Below are 18,977 nucleotides of genomic sequence, written 5' to 3' on the forward strand. Positions count from 1 at the left end.
ACCCATCGAGGAACGACCCTCAGATTGGGGAGTTCGAATGATATCGATTGGGAAAGACCCAATCGAAACCTGGCAGGTGAAAGAACCCGCCCCAAGGGGCACGGACTTCTAGGACCTATAAGAGTAGGTCCCGCACATGGTTCGGTCTGTTTTTAGCTCCGGCCCAGACCTGTTACATCGCATCCTGACTCCAGTTTCATCACCGGCCGTTGAGCATCAGCCATCGAACTGTAAGTGCCAACACAACGATCGCTACGTGATCCAGACCTTGCTAGATCTTGACAACTTTGCGAATCAGAAAGTTGCAGACCAAGAACGGGACGAAGGCCTTGTCCCCTGACCTTGCCTGTTCCTGTCTAGATAAGTATTTAGTTGTTTAGTATTAGAAGTAAGTTAGTCTCTTTAGCGTATGCATGTGTACATAGAACATAGAACAGTACAGCACAGAACAGGCCCTTCGGCCCTCGATGTTGTGCCGAGCCATGATCACCCTACTTAAACCCACGTAACCCGTATACCCGTAACCCAACAATCCCCCCATTAACCTTACACTACGGGCAATTTAGCATGGCCAATCCACCTAACCCGCACATCTTTGGACTGTGGGAGGAAACCGGAGCACCCGGAGGAAACCCACGTGTATTTATTATATTTGTTATAATAAACACCAATCGTTTGGACTTACTAATCGGTGTACGGATTTATTACTTTGAACCTGACCTTGATATAGAACATAGAACAGTACAGCACAAAACAGGCCCTTCGGCCCTCAATGTTGTGCCGAACCATGATCACCCTACTCAAACCCACATATCCACCCTATACCCATAACCCAACAACCCCCCCCTTAACCTTACTTTTTATTAGGAAACTACGGGCAATTTAGCATGGCCAATCCACCTAACCCGCACATCTTTGGACTGTGGGAGGAAACCGGAGCACCCGGAGGAAACCCACGCACACAGGGGGAGGACGTGCAGACTCCACACAGACAGTGACCCAGCCGGGAATCGAACCTGGGACCCTGGAGCTGTGAAGCATTTATGCTAACCACCATGCTACCCTGCTGCCCTATATACTTGTGACGGTGTCTCAATACGGCACCTGGCGACTCCGAGCATAATTACACATACAGAGCCATAGTAGTGTTAAGCACACGGCCTTTAAACGGAAGCGTGTCAATCACACTCCAGTAAAACGAGCAACAACGGTAGCATTGTGGATAGCGCAATTGCTTCACAGCTCCAGGGTCCCAGGTTCGATTCCGGCTTGGGTCACTGTCTGTGCGGAGTCTGCACATCCTCCCCGTGTGTGCATGGGTTTCCTCCGGGAGCTCCGGTTTCCTCCCACAGTCCAAAGATGTGCAGGTTAGGTGGATTGGCCATGCTAAATTGCCCTTAGTGTCCAAAATTGCCCTTAGTGTTGGGTGGGGTTACTGGGTTATGGGGATAGGGTGGAGGTTCTGGGGATAGGGTGCTCTTTCCAAGAGCCGGGCAGACTTGATGGACCGAATGGCCTCCTTCTGCACTGTAAATTCTATGATCAATTCTTCTTTCCCTATCTTTTCTGACCATCTTGTATTCTGGACAACTTAGTTCCCAGCCCTTCCCTTTTTCAAGTCATATTTCCGTTATTGCCAGAACATTTTAGTTCCAACTTGTTTATCTGTGTCTGATAAACTCCAGGTAGACTTATCACTCTTACTCCAACCCCCATCTAATATCGTACTATTTCTTACTCTAGTAACACCTGTCTCCCCCAATTCTTTGTCCACCTCGTTTGATTGCTAATGTTACATCCCGGTCCCAATCCCTTGCCAACTTAGTTTAAACTCTTCTCAATAGCACTAGCAAGGTGTCTGTGAGGACATGGTCCCAGCTCTGTTGAGATGCAACCATTCTCGCCTGTATAGGCACTACCTCCCTGAATTGACACCTGGAAAATTGCTCAAAAGTGCAAAAGACAAGAAAAAATTTAACTTTTTTGATACATTACCTTTCATCACCTCGAGAAGCATTTTTGAAGTGTTTTGAAGCATTGTAATGTTGGAAATGCAGCAGCTAATTTGCACAGAAGTTCTTTATTTAACAATGTGATAATGAAGTCATTACAATGTGTTTTAGCCATGTTGATTCACTGATATTGTCCAGGAAACTGTGGAAAAGACCGTACACTTAAAAAAAAATAGAAGAGTGCCATAGGATTTTTGAGGACCACCAGAGGGAAGACCGACTTTGGTTCAATGGCTCATCCAAAAGACATGACCCTCTGACAGAATAGCACAACCTCAGTACTATACTGGGGCGTCAACTTTCGATTCTAACTCTGGAGTGGGACTTGAGCACACAACTTTCTGAATTGTTGGCGAGAACTACTGACCCACACACTGTCCCTAATAACTACAAATAAATCATAATTATGATGTCTGAAGGCACTGACAGCAAAGTTGTGAGGAGGCCAGTCGGCTAATGTTAGTTCATCCATCCAGAGTTCCCAAATCTCCCTCCCACATCAGCATCCAATTACAGAGTGTATTACAGCACCTCTCAAGTCTCTTAATTACTTTAACTAATTAAAGTTAAACCTCTCTCCAACTAATCCGATCACCACAGTTCAAAATCTATTGATTTCTGTATCATGTCCTTATCGAGCTTCTCCTGAAATGCACGTCTCTTATTTGCCTCGAATATTCTTTGCAGCATGTTCCACATTCTGGGCAATTTTTGGATAAAAATAGTTCTTCCGAATTCCCTATTGGAGTTATTAGTGATTATCTTGTAATTATGATCTTTTATATTTTGATTATCCTACAAATGGAAACATTGCTATTTTTAAATATATAATTTTTATTCAAATTTTCAACATTTTTACAATAAATAAACGCAACCCCAAACTCCATCCCCCAACTCCTTGATGGCAATCAGATCCCCAAAATGTAAGATAAACAAACCCTATATCTAGTGGAACCCCTCACCTGCCCCTCTCAGAGCAAATTTCACCTTATCCAAATACAGGGACTCCATCAGATCCCCCAGCCACACCGAGGCACAGAGGGGAGAAGCTGACTTCCATCACAACAGGACCCTCCCCTGCGAGTGATCAACGAGGCGAAGGCTAAGACATCGATCCCTGCACCCGTTCCATGGGGGACATATTCAGGGTGTCAGACCTGACTGAGTTGCAGACGTGCAGGGACAGATGTCTCAGCCTTCCTCTCATTGATCGCTCGCAGGGGGGGTCTGTTGTGGTGGAAGTCAGCTTCTCCCCTCTTTTAGCTGCTCAGGTGGAGTTTGTTTATGAAGCTTGTTCTTTTAAGACCACAGTTCAGCTACTCATGGGAGAAGCCTATATAGAAACAACCTTTGGTTAATGTTGAGCCACATTTATCGCTGTTTATATCTAAAGGATTAGGTTATCGAGGTCAGAAAAGTTAGCAAGAAATTATTTTTCGCCCAACAATTTAAAATACAGCTTTAGATGCAACATTTCCATTCATTGAGGTAGAGATGTCTAAATCTATTTGCACTGCTTCGGAGAGTTAGAGGATATGCTGTTTTGCTGCCTACGTCACTGTGGGAATAATCCCCCCCAATGACAATCAGTTATCACCCCAGGAACCCGGCTCCAAATCCATGTGTAGAACCTGAGGCATGGTGCTGAATGTCTCCAATGTCGGGCAGGACCAGAACGTGATTAGATGGGCCCCTCCCACACCGCTCGCAGCTATCCTCCACCTCCTCAAACAACTGGCTCATCCTCACCTTTGTTAAATGCACCCTGTGCACCACTTTTAATTGAATCAACCCAGCCTCGCGCACAAGGTTGAGACACTGACCCTTCCCAGCACCTCACACCATAATCCCTCCTCTAACACCATCCCCAACTCTACCTCCCACTTGGGCTTAATCCACTGAAACGACCCCACCCTCGTGCCCTCCCACCGACAGCACCTCCTCCAATAACAAAGAGGATGGTGCCACCGGAAAGTTTGGGGAGACTGTCCTTGCGAAGATCCGCATCTGCATATACCTGAAGCCTTCCGCATGCTGGAGCCCAAACCTCCAGCATGCCCAAACCTCACCCCCAACTACTCCAGGCTTGCAAACTGCCCCTCCAAAACAGATCCTTTATCTCCTTCACCCCTCTCATCCCCAGAACATCGCATGCACTCTCCCTGGCTCAAACACATGTCTTATCAGCTTCACACTTGAGCGTGCCCTCAACTTAAATTGCTGTCAGAATTGCCTCCAAATCGTGAGAATGGCTACTACCACAGGACTACCCAAGTACTTCCCTGGAGCGAACAATAGCGGTGCCATTGCCAACACTTGCAACCCCAACCTTTTACAAGAACCTGCTTCCATCCGCACCCATAAAGCCTCAGTCTCTACTCCAGCCCCGCACCTTCTCCCCATTCGTCATCCAGTGATAGTACAACAAGTTTGGAAGGGCCAACTCCCCTGCCTGCCGCCCCCTTTGAAGCAACGCTTTCCTTATCCGCCTTCCCTTTCCACATAAACAATGAGACCAGACTGTCCACCCACTAAAGAATGACTTTGGCAAAAAGACCAGCAGACACTAGATCAGAAACAAGAAGCGTGGCAGAATGCTCATCTTTACTGCCTGCACCCGGCCTGCCAGTGACAAGGGGAGAACATTTCTATTCCTAACCTATTGAACGTCTTTGTTATTTTAAAGACCTCGATCAGTCCACCCCTCAGTCTTCTTATAAATTTTAGGCAAAGTAACCTCCAGCCTGTTCATTCTTTTCTGATGGTTAGAACCTCTGAATTCTGGTATTATTTTGTAAATCTCTTTTTGCACAATACCCAATGTCTCTATATCCAACTCATTATAGAGCTAGAACTGCACACTGTCCTTCAATCATGATCTAACCAACATACAGTAATTTAGTATAACCTCCCTGCTTTTAAATTCTATCCCTCCAGAAATGAATTCCTGCTCTTGCTTTACTATTCCTTGAAAATAACAGCCCGTGTTGTTACTTTAGCAATTTGTGTATTTGTACCCCTAGATGCCTTCGTCCTTTACTCTATTCAGAACCCAATTATCCAAGCAGTATGTGGCCTCATTTCTCCGACTAAAATATATCACTGTACTCTTCTGAACATGGAAATCCAATTGCCAACAAACACCCACTCTTCAAGTTTAGTCAAGTCCTCCAGTATATCATTATTTGAAGACAAAAATGGGTAATTATCTGAAAAGGAAATATTTACAGGGCTCCAGGTAAAAGGCAAGAGAGTGGCACCAGGTGAATTGCTCTTGCAAAGAGCTGGCAACGACTTGATTGACTGAATTGCTTCCTGCTGTGCTGTATCCATTCTGTGATATTGTCAGTCTTCCTTTGCAGTAAATACATTCCTAACCCTAACCCTAAATTGGTATCATCCACAAATTTAAAAATTGTACTTCAACTTCCAAAGTAAATATCATCAAAACCATAGCTAACTCAGCCTGGCCAACTCGAACCAAGCTTTGTAAACAGCTCAGCAGTGTGCTGGTGTTAGCTGATGGCGGCTGAGTCAAAGGCAAAATACTTGTAGATGCTGGGAATTGGATGTCGGAATACAAAATACTGGAAATACACAGCATTTAGACAGTCTCTTTGCACATCCATCAATCTGATGTATGAAGAACAACCTGTCATTTGTCCTAAGTATACCTTTCACAAGATACAACATGTACTCATATCCTAGCTAACATAGAAAAAGTTAGGTGATGTGCCTCACGGACAATGTGGTCTCCTGGAATTCAATTTGAGCGATGTAGTGCTGGATTTAATATTTGCATATTATCCCCATTATATATTTGAAGTTGTCAATAGATGTGCTCTGCCTCTTCAGATATGCTTAGCTCTGGTGTCATAATATTTGTGTTTTTCTTGAATTTGTTCACAGGGTATGTGCATTGCTGGCAAGACCAGTATTATATTGTCCATCCCTAACTGCCCTTGAAAAAGTGGTTGTGAACTACCTTCTTGAACCACTACAGCCTTTGTGATTTAGGTCCACCCACAGTGATGCCAAGGAGGGAGTTTCAGGATTTTGATCTGATATGGTTTTATGTCATCATTTTATATTAGCAACTTCCTTATCTCCACGTAACATTTTATAATGGCAGAACATGATTAAAGTCAACATTTTGTAATGGAAAAAGCAAGCTACCAGTCACACAGTTTGTATTTCTACTATCACTAGGTGGTGCTCTGCTGCAAGTTGATCAGGCCCCAGTCAATGTGTCCGCTCTTATTCGCAGGTTATTATTTTTGCCTCTTTATTAGGTGCTTAAAGCCTAATTTTGTTTTCTTCACTCCTTCTTTCCCAGGATTTTTCCTGATAAGCAATTTATTTTTGGAATGGCTAAACTATGACAGTATGATTAATCAACAAAAATTGTTTACAAATAATTTGTGCGTGAAGATATAGTACTAATTGTTCAAGTGCCTTAACAAATGCCATCTCTATAGCTCAAGTATTAAAGAGGTTTCCTTATAAAACTGATGGTGCATTCAAAACTTGTTTGCAGACTGCCAGAGAATGTGTATTCAAATTGGTCCCTTGTTTGGGAATAGGTGGCGGTGGATCTGGGTGTCGTGCATTGAATGCAGTTGCTTCTGCTACTGGGAGAACAAATTTACAGTATTAAAAAAATTGGAAATGGATACTGCTTTTAAATGCAGGCACTTTGCATGAGCCTCACTCTTTCAACCCTCTTCTGCCTTGTAATGCTATGCATCCATCAAAATAATGTCATTCCTCAAAAAGAGGAACCATGCATGCTATTTCTTTTTTTCTGTAGGCAGAGTAACATCAACATAAGACTGCGGGGTGGGGTGTTGCACAGTGAGGGTTTCCTCCGATACCATAAACCATGATGATAATTTGCTTCTCAGCATCATCTCTATGTGAACATTTATCAGTTCATTCTCATATGGGGCAGGTTGTGAAAAACTGAATTTTATTGCAAATCTGTTGTTAATTGCATTGCTCCCTATGTGTGGAACTACACTTGATTGTATGTTTTTTCTTGACGTGCAGTGATAATTTGATTAACAGGTGAGCCGTTGAATTCAGAGATTTTGATTGTAGTATCAACTATAAGTGCAGTAGCAAACTAATAGCCTCTTTCTTGGCTCAAATGTTAATACTCAAATATTTTTAAAACTTTGTTTTTCATGCATCTAGGAGGCACAGGGGATCATACACAAAGCTTTAATTTACTGACTGTATAAACATGGGCGCTACAGAAAGATTTGCCACTGGGGGGGGGGGGGGGGGGGGGGATTATTCCCACAGTGACGTAGGCAGCAAAACAGCATATCCTCTAACTCTCTGAAGCAACGCAGATAGATATAGACATCTCTACCTCAATGAATGGAAATGTTGCATCTAAAGCTGTATTTTAAATTGTTGGGAGAAAAATAATTTCTTGCTAGCTTTTCTGACCTCGATAACCTAATCCTTTCGCCAAGCGAGATATAAACAGCGATAAATTTGGCTCAACATTAACCAAAGGTTGCTTCTATATAGGCCTCTCCCATGAGTAGCTGAACTGTGGTCTTAAAAGAACAAACTATATAAACAAGCTCCACCTGAGCAGCTAAAAGAATAAAGTGCACTGTAAACTCTGAACAATAATATGATGGTTATGCTTTTACGAGATATTACTAGTTATGCTACCTGATCTGAAAGCATTTTTCTTTGGAAATTTTACTTCCTTGATTCAATTTGGTCTTGTAACATCCATTATAAGTCTCCTGACAGGAAGGGATAATTTCTGAATGACATCAAATAAAATTAAAATCACAATACTGGAAGGGGTCACCACTGACCAGAAACTGAGCTGAACCAGCCAGAAAAATACTATGGTTAAAAGAGCCCGTCAGAAGTCGGGGATTCTTCGGCAAGTACTCATATTCTGATTCCCCAAAGTCTGCGCACCATCGATGAGACAAGTCACTAGTGTAATGGAATACTCGGCATTTGCCTGGATGAGTGCAATTCTAATAACAATCAAAGGGCTCAACACCATCCAGGACAATGCAGCCTGCTCGACTGACATCCCAACCATCACCTAAACAATCAATGCCTCCTCCACTTGTGCATACTAACAGCAGTGCATACCATATACAAATGCCCTGCAGCAACTCCACAAAGCTTCTTTGACAGTCTTTCCAAAGCCAAATCTCGAGAAGGACAAGGGCAGCAGATGAGTTGCGAACACCACCTTCAAGAATCCCTGCAAATTACCATTATGACTTTGAACAATGCTGCCATTCCTTCATTGCAACCAAGTCAAAATCCCAGAGCACCCTCCCTACCAGCACTGTGGCTGTACCTATACCACATAGATTGCAGTGGTTCAGGATGGGCAATAATTGCTGTATGTGCACATCTGATGAACTAATTTTTTAGAAATGTTGAGTGCATGTAACCACACCTCTTAATAAATTAAAATAGATGTTGCCATCACGTTGCAACTGCATTCGAAACTGTGTCTATGAACACTTACTTGACCCTAAAGTTGTGAATTTTGAAAACAAGTATGCATTTGATCGTGAAGTTGGATAACAGTGTAATGAGTAGATAGAGCGCATGTGAATGGGAACAGGAGAAAGCCACTCAGCCCCTCATGCCTCTTCTGCCAATCGAACAGATTATATCTGATCTGTACCTCAATTTCATTTACCCACATTTACTCAATATCCCTTGATAACTTTACCAAACAAAGAATTGTCAGTCATAGTCTTGGAAATTTTCAATTGATCCAGCATCTATATCGTTTTGCATTAAATAATTCAAAATTTTCATTCACCTTTGGGTGAAAGGGCCTTCCTGATTTGATTCTTCAGTGACCCAGCTCCAACTTGGGTATCAAACCCTTTGTTCCAGGTACCCCCATTAGCCAAAATAACTTCTCTCTAACTAGCCCATCACAGCTTTTATCTTAAATATAATTAGATCAACACCAAGACTTCTAAACTCAAAGATTAAAAGTCAACATTACAAAAACTATGGTATTTAAAGCTCTAGTACTGTTTTGATCAAGACTTTTCTCAGATGGTTCTTCCTCATATTAACTTACCAGATATACATATAAAATAGTTAAATATTTGTTGAAACACATCATTAAACAAAAACTTCTCCTTATTCATCATTATTGGTCATCATGCATAGTAGTTGTCATGAACAGATGCAATATTAATTTAATTATTAAATAAAATCTAAACTAAATGGAAAAAAAAAATCAATAATTTTATATAACACTTTTAACATAGTAAAATATTCCAAGGTGCTTCTCTGAAGCATTACAAACATAATTTTGCCAGCGAGTCACATAAGGAGATGATCAAAAGCTTGGTCAAGGAGATAGTTTTTAAGGAGTGTCTTAAAGAAAAAAGTAGAGAGAGAGAGAAATAAATTCAAGAATTAACGGCAAAGGCAGCTGAATGCACTGCCACCAATATTGCAGGAATTAAAATGGGGGGGGGGGGGGGGGGGGGGGGTGGTGCACAAGGTGCCTGAACTGGTGCAGCACAGAAATCATGGGAGTTATAGGGCTGAAGAAAGTTGCAGATGGAGAAGCGGTGAAGACATGGCGCTACCTGCAAAAAAGGTTGAGAGTTTTAAAATTGAAGCCTAACCTAACCAGGAGGCATTGAGAGCACAGGTGTGGCAGGTGAAGAAGACTTGGATTCAGGCAATAGAGATTTGGATGAGTTTGAGTTTATGGAGGATGGAAGATAGGAGGCCAGTCAGGCGAGCATGTGAATAGTCAAGTCTAGAGGTAACAAAGATGAGGGTTTCAGCAGAGGGTGAGCTTACAGTGAGGCAAAATCAGGCATTGTTATGGAGATGTAATTATCTTGATGATGGTGAGATGTTGTGGCCTAAAGCACATTTCAGGATCAAATACAAAAATAAAATTGGATATGGTGCAATTCAGCCTCAGGCAGTTTCCAGAGAGTGATGGAGTCAGTAGCCAGGCAATGACCTTGCGCCAAGGACGGTAGACAACAGCTTTGGCCTTGCCAATATTTAGTTGGAGGCAGTTTTGGTTTAGCCAATACCTCTCCAAATTAGCATCTAAGTCTCACACCATCTTGACAAATTGCCATCTCTTCATGTCTCTTGTCAAAACCCAGGACTCCCTTCTAAGTAGAAGTGTGGGGGTATCTGAACCAAATGAACTGGAGTAGTTCAAGAAGGCAGTTCATCATTCTAAAGAGCTATTAGGAATGGGAAAAATGCTGGCTTTGCCAGAGAAGCTCACATCGCAGTAGCAAATTAAAAAAAGAGCCACAGTTTACAGACAGTCGAGTTTTCAAGATGGCCTTCAGCATACATTTCAAAGTCTTACCAAGTGCACAGTTTCACTGTTGGCGAGTGGTGGGAGGCTTGCCCAACGCTCATTTTCCAATTCCTCCATTACTTGATTCATGGCACTTTTCAACCAAGTATCCACAGCAACCCCAATCTGTCTCAGCAACTCCAATCGTGCTTCTGCCTTTAGCTTAACTGTCTGCAAAAACATTTACAATGATTTAAAAAATATTTAATTTAAACAAATTATTAATAAACATAGCTTCAGTACAGTTGAAAGCAATTTAAACAAAGTTATTTTATGATTAGTTGCCAGCTAAGTAACGTTGATGATATAAATACAATTCCAGGCATCATTCTACTAGCCAGTTAATTTGTGTGGTGTAGCCGTGGTTTTCAATCTGTTTTTTGATCTTCGTAGATAATGACTTTACAAAAGAAATCACCACCTGGTACAAGCCCTGCCCCGTCATGCTATAGATTATGCAATATTTTAAACCAACAGAAGACTAATAACAAATGCTTTAAGTTTTCAGGAAATGAGAACTAGGCACTTGAATGGGACACCAAATATCACCGCATTCATAAGAACTAAGAACTAGGAGCAGGAGTAGGCCATCTGGCCACTCGAGCCTGCTCCGCCATTCAATGAGATCATGGCTGATCTTTTGTGGACTCAGCTCCACTTTCCGGCCCGAACACCATAACCCTTAATCTCTTTTTTCTTCAAAAAACTGTCTATCTTTACCTTTAAAATATTTTATGAAGGAGCCTCAACTGCTTCACTGGGCAAGGAATTCCATAGATTCACAACCCTTTGGGTGAAGAAGTTCCTCCTAAACTCAGTCCTAAATCTACTTCCCCTTATTTTGAGGCTATGCCCCCTAGTTCTGCTTTCACCCGCCAGTGGAAACAACCTGCCCGCATCTATCCTATCTATTCCCTTCATAATTTTAAATGTTTCGATAAGATCTCCCCTCATCCTTCTAAATTCCAACGAGTACAGTTCCAGTCTACTCAACCTCTCCTCATAATCCAACCCCTTCAGCTCTGGGATTAACCTCGTGAATCTCCTCTGCACACCCTCTAGTGCCAGTACCTCCTTTCTTAAGTAAGGAGACCAAAATTGAACACAATACTCCAGGTGTGGCCTCACTAACACCGTATACAATTGCAGCATAACCTCCCTAGTCTTAAACTCCATCCCTCTAGCAATGAAGGACAAAATTCCATTTGCCTTCTTAATCACCTGTTGCACCTGTAAACCAACTTTTTGTGACTCATGCACTAGCACACCCAGGTCTCTCTGCACAGCAGCATGCTTTAATATTTTATCATTTAAATAATAATCCCGTTTGCTGTTATTCCTACCAAAATGGATAACCTCACATTTGTCAACATTGTATTCCATTTGCCAGACCCTACCCCATTCACTTAACCTATCCAAATCCCTCTGCAGACTTCCAGTATCCTCTGCACTTTTCGCTTTACCACTCATCTTAGTGTCATCTGCAAACTTGGACACATTGCCCTTGGTCCCCAACTCCAAATCATCGATGTAGATTGTGAACAAATGTGGGCCCAACACGGATCCCTGAGGATCTTCTTTCTTAAAAGTTTTTTCTGGAAAATCTATACTTTCAATTTAATTTCCTCTACCACTTCCACGAATGTGACCATCATCAAATGGAGAAGGTGCAGAGGATATCTGCAAGAATATTGCCAGGACTTGACTTGAAAATCTGTTATGAGGAAATATGTCCAGTGATTACTGATAAAGGTATATGGAGGGCAGAAAGCAACATCAGGATTGGACTAACCTATAGTAGTTTTCATCATGTCCACTGTTCCAGTTTCTAAACAAACATTTGTTCTGTTTTATTTTGTTGGGAATCTCTTCCATTGATTGCTATGTTGGTTAAGGGAAGAGAGGATCACCTTTCCTAAAGCTGGCTAATTTTGTATCATGATGATCTTTAGTTTCACAGTTGGAACTTCAGTTGGAAATTTTACTTCTGTGCATAAGATTTGTACATTTTAAACAACAAGGTAATCTCATGCCTCAATATGCTTTTCTCCTGAAAAAGGGGCACTGTTTATTCTGGGTGTTCTTTCATAACTTGGATTCACAAATCTAAGAATCACCCACAATTTAAAATATATTAATGTTTCTTTGAAGGAGACTTTATCTGTTTCAGAGAGTTCCTGCGCAAGTTAATCATTTTTCCTGAGGTTTAATTGCAAACACCATGCTCAATTAATTTTAAGAAGAACTGGTACTTTGGTTTCTTTTAGCTTCGCGGCTACTGATGTTCCATGGGACTGTCCAAAGCACAGACTCTCACTGAAACCAATAGAGCAACTCCAGAACATTCATAAAATGGTGCTTCTCTATTAAAAGGTGTAGCCACCTGGGGTGGCCACGTCACGATTCCAAAATGGACACTCGCAAAGAGTGCAGGGAAAAATGGACAGCACTAGAAAACAAGCAGATGCAAGGTTTCCTGTGGATTGGAACCTGCAGAACCCAGACAGAACTGAAACTACAAGCCATTAGCATAGTAATGAGCTATCTCCGGGGACAAAAAGAAACATTGAAACAATCGGGACCAGGACAGACTTCCCGGCGCCAGTGGAAGCGAAAACAAAGGCAGGCCAACGGTTACATAGAGCCCGCCCAACGATCGGGGAACGACCCTGTTATTGGAGAGAATCGATACAAACGATTGGGACATGGTCCAATTAATTGGGACCAAGTCCAGGGCCCGCCCAGAAGGGCGCGAAACCCTTTGGGGTATAAAGCAGAGTCCCCAAGGTCAGTTCGCTCTCTTAGAAGCTCTTGAGAACTCTTACTTTCTCCATCTTCACCTTGGCATTTGGCTCTCAGCGACGAGAGGCCCGCCAAGCACCAGCCAAGTAAGTCTAAGGTCAACGCACACTACGAGATAGGCGCTCCTAGCTACTATTCTATACCAGTTCTAAGCCAACAGTATCAGAACCGGACAACGGCCATTGTTCCTCTGACTGAGTGGGCCACTCGAAGCTAAGTATAGGCTTTTAGTAGTAGTTGTAGTTTAGCGAGTAGAGTTTATGCATGAGTAATAATTGACTGTGTGTGTAAATAAATGTGCATTGATTTCAAACTTACTAACTGGTGTATCGGGTCATTGATCAGTATTCGGCTTTGAACCCTGTGGTGGTATCAGAAAGATACCTGGCGACTCTTGAGCAAAGGTAATTAAAACAGAGCAAATTAAGGGAAAGCATAATGAGCAACAAAGGTTAGAGTTAAATCTTTCTTTGCTAAGTTTCACTTATTTATTACTGCCAGAAGTTTGTGCATTTACTGCCTCGGTTTACACACCCAGATTTTAAAATAGTCTTTTCAGTGAAGCTTGATATACTCATTATCACTGCTGTACACTATGGTAACAGCAAAGGTCATAACCAAATCTGACAATTTATGATTCCCATTTAAATAGCTAAAGTATTCTTGATGGAACTGCAAGTAAGGAGTATAAACATACGCACTTGTACACAAACACACATTCCAAAAATAATATGACCTATATTTTCCACTCATTGTGTTTACTATATTTAACAAAGAAACAAGCAAACAAAATTTGTTCTTTCTTTTTGAAAGTGCCTGTTGTATTTTGCTCTCAAATATCCCTTACCTCTGCCTTCCGGATAGTTTCTCTAGCCTCTTCTAATTTTTGTTCCAATTCAATTCGACCTTGTTCTGAGACAACAGTTCCATGTGCCTTTAGATCTTCCAGGGTCTTTTAAGTCAAACAACAGATCAAATTATTAATATATAAATTAATTGGGTCAAGTATGTGATTCGATTTTGTCAAAAATTGTAAGGAAAACTACAGAGCCAAACATGATGAGTCAGTGTGCCACCAAATCAATCACGTGAGTTAAACATATCTTATAGTTATATGCTTTAAAGGATAACAAAAACCATGTTGTCGGAATGTGAATAATCTGGTCTCATGTTGAGGATAATGGAGTTAGGTACACAGCGGCGTGTAGTACAGATCAAGTTCTTAAGTGAATTTAAATCATTTTTCCAAACACAACATCAACTGGAACAAGTCTAATTTTTGGTCAGTTTCTCTAGACTGGCATATTCAGTCCAGAACATAGACAAGCTCATTTAATTAAAAATAGAATGTTTGCATTTTTCACTTACCCTCTGACTATGGATGATTGTTTTATGTTCTCGTGCTACACGTGTTGCCCATTTACGAGCTTCCTTATTAAGGCTGTGCTCTTCAGTGGTCCCAGATTCATACTCCAATTGCCGACTCTGTAATATTTAGTGCTACTTGTTAACAGGGTGACAGAAATGACGATAACCATGGACACAAACTTCTTGGTTCCTTTGGGAAATCTGTTTGCATCCAATAAACCCTTTAATGCCAATTAGCTAACAGTGTGCTGTTTTTATCTGTGTCTTACTTACCAACAAATATTAGAATTTCTTTTGCTAAATTTAAGAGAATATGCAGAAGAACACGAGGGATTTCTGGAATTGTGGTGGGGAAATTGATTCACAAGTACCACATTGTGAAAAGGCAACATTATTATATTTTGAGAAATATACTCAACAATTTCATAAATTAACGCTTAGGAGATTGGCAGAATATGGTGTTTCTTTTATGTAAATCACCAATCATCAAAGTATATCCTTTATTAATTGCACTGGAAAGCATGAGCACTGGAGGATGGCGAAGGTAAGATGGGACATTTTATAAATACAATTTCCTGGCCCCTATTGTTATGTAATTCACATAAGGAATGCAAATCCAGCCACGTAATAAGACGTTTCCATGTGCGTTGTAAAATTTGATTCTAGTTAGAAATTAAAAATATAAACAACTACAGTTGTTCTTCTGCTTACTCTCTTGAATTTCAATACTAAATCTACTGATCAAAGCAAATGGGAAATTAGCAAGCTTTATTGTACACCAGTAGCATGCAAAAGCACCAGGCTCTATCACCATCTATCTTCAATAATCCAGATCAGATTTTTTGATAGGAAACAAGCAGAATTATTCCCAGTATTCTGTAATAATACTAATCTTTATTGTCACAAGTAGGCTTACATTAACACTGCAATGAAGTTACTGTGAAAAGTTCCTAGTTGCCACACTCCGGCGCCTGTTCGGGTACACAGATAAAGAATTCAGAATGCCCAATTCACCTAACAGCACGTCTTTTGGGACGTGGGGGAGGAAATCGGAGCACCCGGAGGAAACGCACGCAGACATGGGGAGAATGTACAGACTCCACACCACACAGACAGTGACCCAAGCCGGGAATCGAACCTGGGACCCTGGAGCTGTGAAGCAACAGTGCTACCCACTGTTCTTTGGGCGTTCTAATATTCTGGTCCTTGGGTCAAAGAATAATATTCCAGTACACATTCCCTTAATGGTTCTTGAAGAGCAAAACTTTGGAAATCTGGTTTTAGTCAGGTCTCGCATCCAGTAGGTGCTTGTCACAATCCAAACACCTCTGCCTCACTCACAAAGTCAATTAAAAGGAATTTGTGCCTTCCTCAAGTCAGCTACCTGCTTTGGAGGTCAGGATTACCTTTTTAAGGGCTGGTAACTGATTTGAGGAAGACACACATTTCTTTTAATTGATTTTGAGTCACACCTTGCATCTTAATATATTGATCAACACAACAAGGAATATTAGGATGTATTGTTAGTAAATTTGCAAAGAGAATATGCAAAAAAGAGATATTTGTGAGAATTTATTTTTAAGAAGCTATCCTGACTCCTAATTGATCTGCTCTAGCTGATTTGATCGAAGTACCAAATTGCATCTTTTGCCATCTTGAAAATGATGCAATTTTACACAGCTACACTTCCACAATAGATTGATACAGAGCTTGTAAAATGCACTTGGCCTTATAAATAGCACGTCCTCTGATCTGTCATGAACAGCATCACAGGAGGCTACAAACGTGGACAAAATTCACATTTTAAGAAAGTAGAAAGTCAGAAATTTCTAAATAATTTGCTCATTTTTAAATTGACCCCAGTGACAATTACCAGCAGGAATTTTGACAAATTCCGACAGTTAAAATATTCATTCTGCTCTTCAATCCTAAATTTTCAATAGTCCTAACTTTTATTGAATCAAGAGGTCATCTACTTATATGGTATGATTCTACAGCAACAACTTGCATTTCTATCATACTTTTAAAACTAGAACATCCAAATGTGTTTCACTGAGTGAAGTGGGCAAAAGTTTCCAGTTAACAGCCAGTCACTAAAGTAAATGGCGTGAGAATCATCTTTAAATTGAGTACTACCGTAATGTTTCAGTTTTAATCAAATCAAAATTGACACTGAGAGGGGTGAAGAGATTTGGGAGGAATTTCCAGAGATTAGGGCCTCAGTGGCTGTCAGCATGATAACCAATGATAGCGGTGAAGGAACTGAAGTGTACAGAGCACCAGAGTTGGATGAATAAAGAATTATCCGAAGACTGTGCAGCTGGAGGAGATTACAGAGAAAAATTGGGGTGAGGTTGAGAATTTCATAATGAAGATGTTGGCGAACCGGAACCAATGTAGGTTTGTGAACACTCGGATACTGGGTGAACAGATCTTAGTGACAGCTAGAATATGGAGAGCAGAACTTTGGCCAAAGTGAAGCTTATAGACTGATGAAGGTCAATAGAGGAAGCATTTGAAAAGTCAAGTTCGGAGGTAATGAAAAGCGTTAAAAATATTTTAAATAATGTGAAATGGACGAACAACAATGTAGTTCGCTCCTAAAAAATCATTACTGTCCCCACCCAACACTCTTCCTCAAAATTAAACCACTGAAAACTTTTATTCGAATTAAATTACATCATCCTGTTTCATTGGGGATTTGGGGAGCTGCAAATTTATGGAGATTCTTAACTGCAAAGTGGGCAAAAGTTTCCAGTTAACAGCCAGTCACTAAAGTAAATGGTGTGAGAATCATCTTTAAATTGAGTACTATCATAACGTTTCAGCTTTAATATAGATGTATAATAAATGTTTACATTTTGTTTGTAACCTCCTGGAGGAAGTTACTGGATTTTGGAATCGAGGATTTGACACGTATCTCCAGCATTAAAATAAATTAAAGGATCTACATACAACATGTTTCAGTCAGATTAGTTTCTAATGGGGGACTTCCGGTGACGGCGGGCAGGTGGCAGCCGCGCGTAGGAGGGCTCCCGTTCAGGAACGGCATTGTCGGGGGTTAACGCCTGGTCCTAGGGGCAGCGAAGGCAGTAAAAGTCGGGAGAAAGCACAGGGAAGGGAAATGTCAAGGATCAGTAACAAAACGGCTGTGAAAAAAGCAGCTGAAAGTCCGTCGGGGAGTGGAAAGGTCACTACGGGGTCGGTATAGAAAATGGAGGCTGGAGCACCAGGGGAGGCCGCATTGCTTACGGCTGATGAAATAACTAAGGTGATGGCCGTGGAATTCGAAAGGCAGTTCACAAAACACATGGAGGCAATGAGGAAGGAGATGGGGGTGGTTTTGAAAGTGCTGGTGGAGGAGGCGATTACCCCGGTGAGGGCGGCGGTGGCGCGCACAGTGGCGGAGGTGCGGGAGCAAGGCGAGGCGCTGAAGGAAGTGGAGGAGACATTATTGCAGCACGGTGATCAACTTACCTCGATGGGGAAGGAGATGCGGAAGGTGATAGAGATCAACAAGGATCTGCGAGGCAAAATGGAAGACCTGGAAAATGAGATCCAGGCGACAGAATATGAGGATTGTGGGGCTGCCCGAAGGAGTGGAAAGACCGAGGCCGACTTAGTATTTTGCCACGATGTTGGTGAAACTATTGGGGGAGGGGGAGGATCCCTCCCGATATGGACTGGATCGGGCTCATTGGTCATGGAGGCCTATACCAAAGGCGAGTGAGCCACCAAGAGTAGTGACTCTGTGCTTCCGTAGGTACAGTGTAAAGGAGAAGGTCCTGTGTCCTAAGCAGAAGCGGGTGATGCAGTGGCCTGGAGCGTATACCAGGACTTTACGGTGGAGCTGGTGAGGTGGCGGGCTGCCTTCAACCGAGTGAAGAGGGCACTGTACATTAGCAAGGTGCAGTGCGGCATTATATATCCAGCGAAGCTGAGGGCGACCTACAAGCTCAAGGACTTTTATTTTGGTACGGCGGAAGCAGCGGAGGAGTTTGCAAAATCAGAAGGACTGTGGCAGAATTGAGAAATGGTTATGTACCGATGTAGCCTCATGACTGTATTTTTTCTTTTTTGTTTCACTGCGAGCTGGTGTATGGGCTACAGGAGCCAGTCTTGTAAATATTTGGACAAGGGAAGAAATGGGACTTTCGGTCGTAATGAGGGTTCTTTGGGGTGTGGGTGTGTATGCAGGGTTTGTGTGCTAAAGGGGCCTTCTGGGTTTTCCTGGGGCCGGGCAAGGGGGGAAAGAGACCCAGGCGGGAGCCTCCACGCTGGCCGGTTTAAGCCAGCCAGTGAATGGGGTGAGGTAAGGGGAGGGGCTGCGACCATCGGAGCCTGGCAGAACAGGGTCCGATGAGTCTAGCCGGGGTGGAAAGTTGGGGGAAAGGGACAGAAGTTGGGGGGAGGAGTTTTACAAGAGGAAGTGG

General features: G+C 42.1%; 1 protein-coding gene across 3 annotated transcripts in view; it reads right to left on the reverse strand.

The window, feature by feature from the left end:
• The window catches only part of LOC119977748 (F-BAR and double SH3 domains protein 2-like), a 326,212-nt gene that overhangs the window by 68,344 nt on the left and 238,891 nt on the right, over window positions 1-18,977 (reverse strand). For all 3 annotated transcript variants that reach the window (XM_038818952.1, XM_038818954.1, XM_038818953.1), the window contains 3 exons: window positions 14,545-14,661; window positions 14,024-14,128; window positions 10,384-10,545 (listed from right to left, as the gene is read on the reverse strand). In XM_038818952.1, coding sequence (XP_038674880.1) covers window positions 10,384-10,545; window positions 14,024-14,128; window positions 14,545-14,661 — 384 coding nt within the window. The remainder of the gene's footprint in view (window positions 1-10,383; window positions 10,546-14,023; window positions 14,129-14,544; window positions 14,662-18,977) is intronic.

This window comes from Scyliorhinus canicula, chromosome 14 (assembly GCF_902713615.1).
Source record: "Scyliorhinus canicula chromosome 14, sScyCan1.1, whole genome shotgun sequence".
Classification (NCBI taxonomy): Eukaryota; Metazoa; Chordata; class Chondrichthyes; order Carcharhiniformes; family Scyliorhinidae; genus Scyliorhinus; species Scyliorhinus canicula.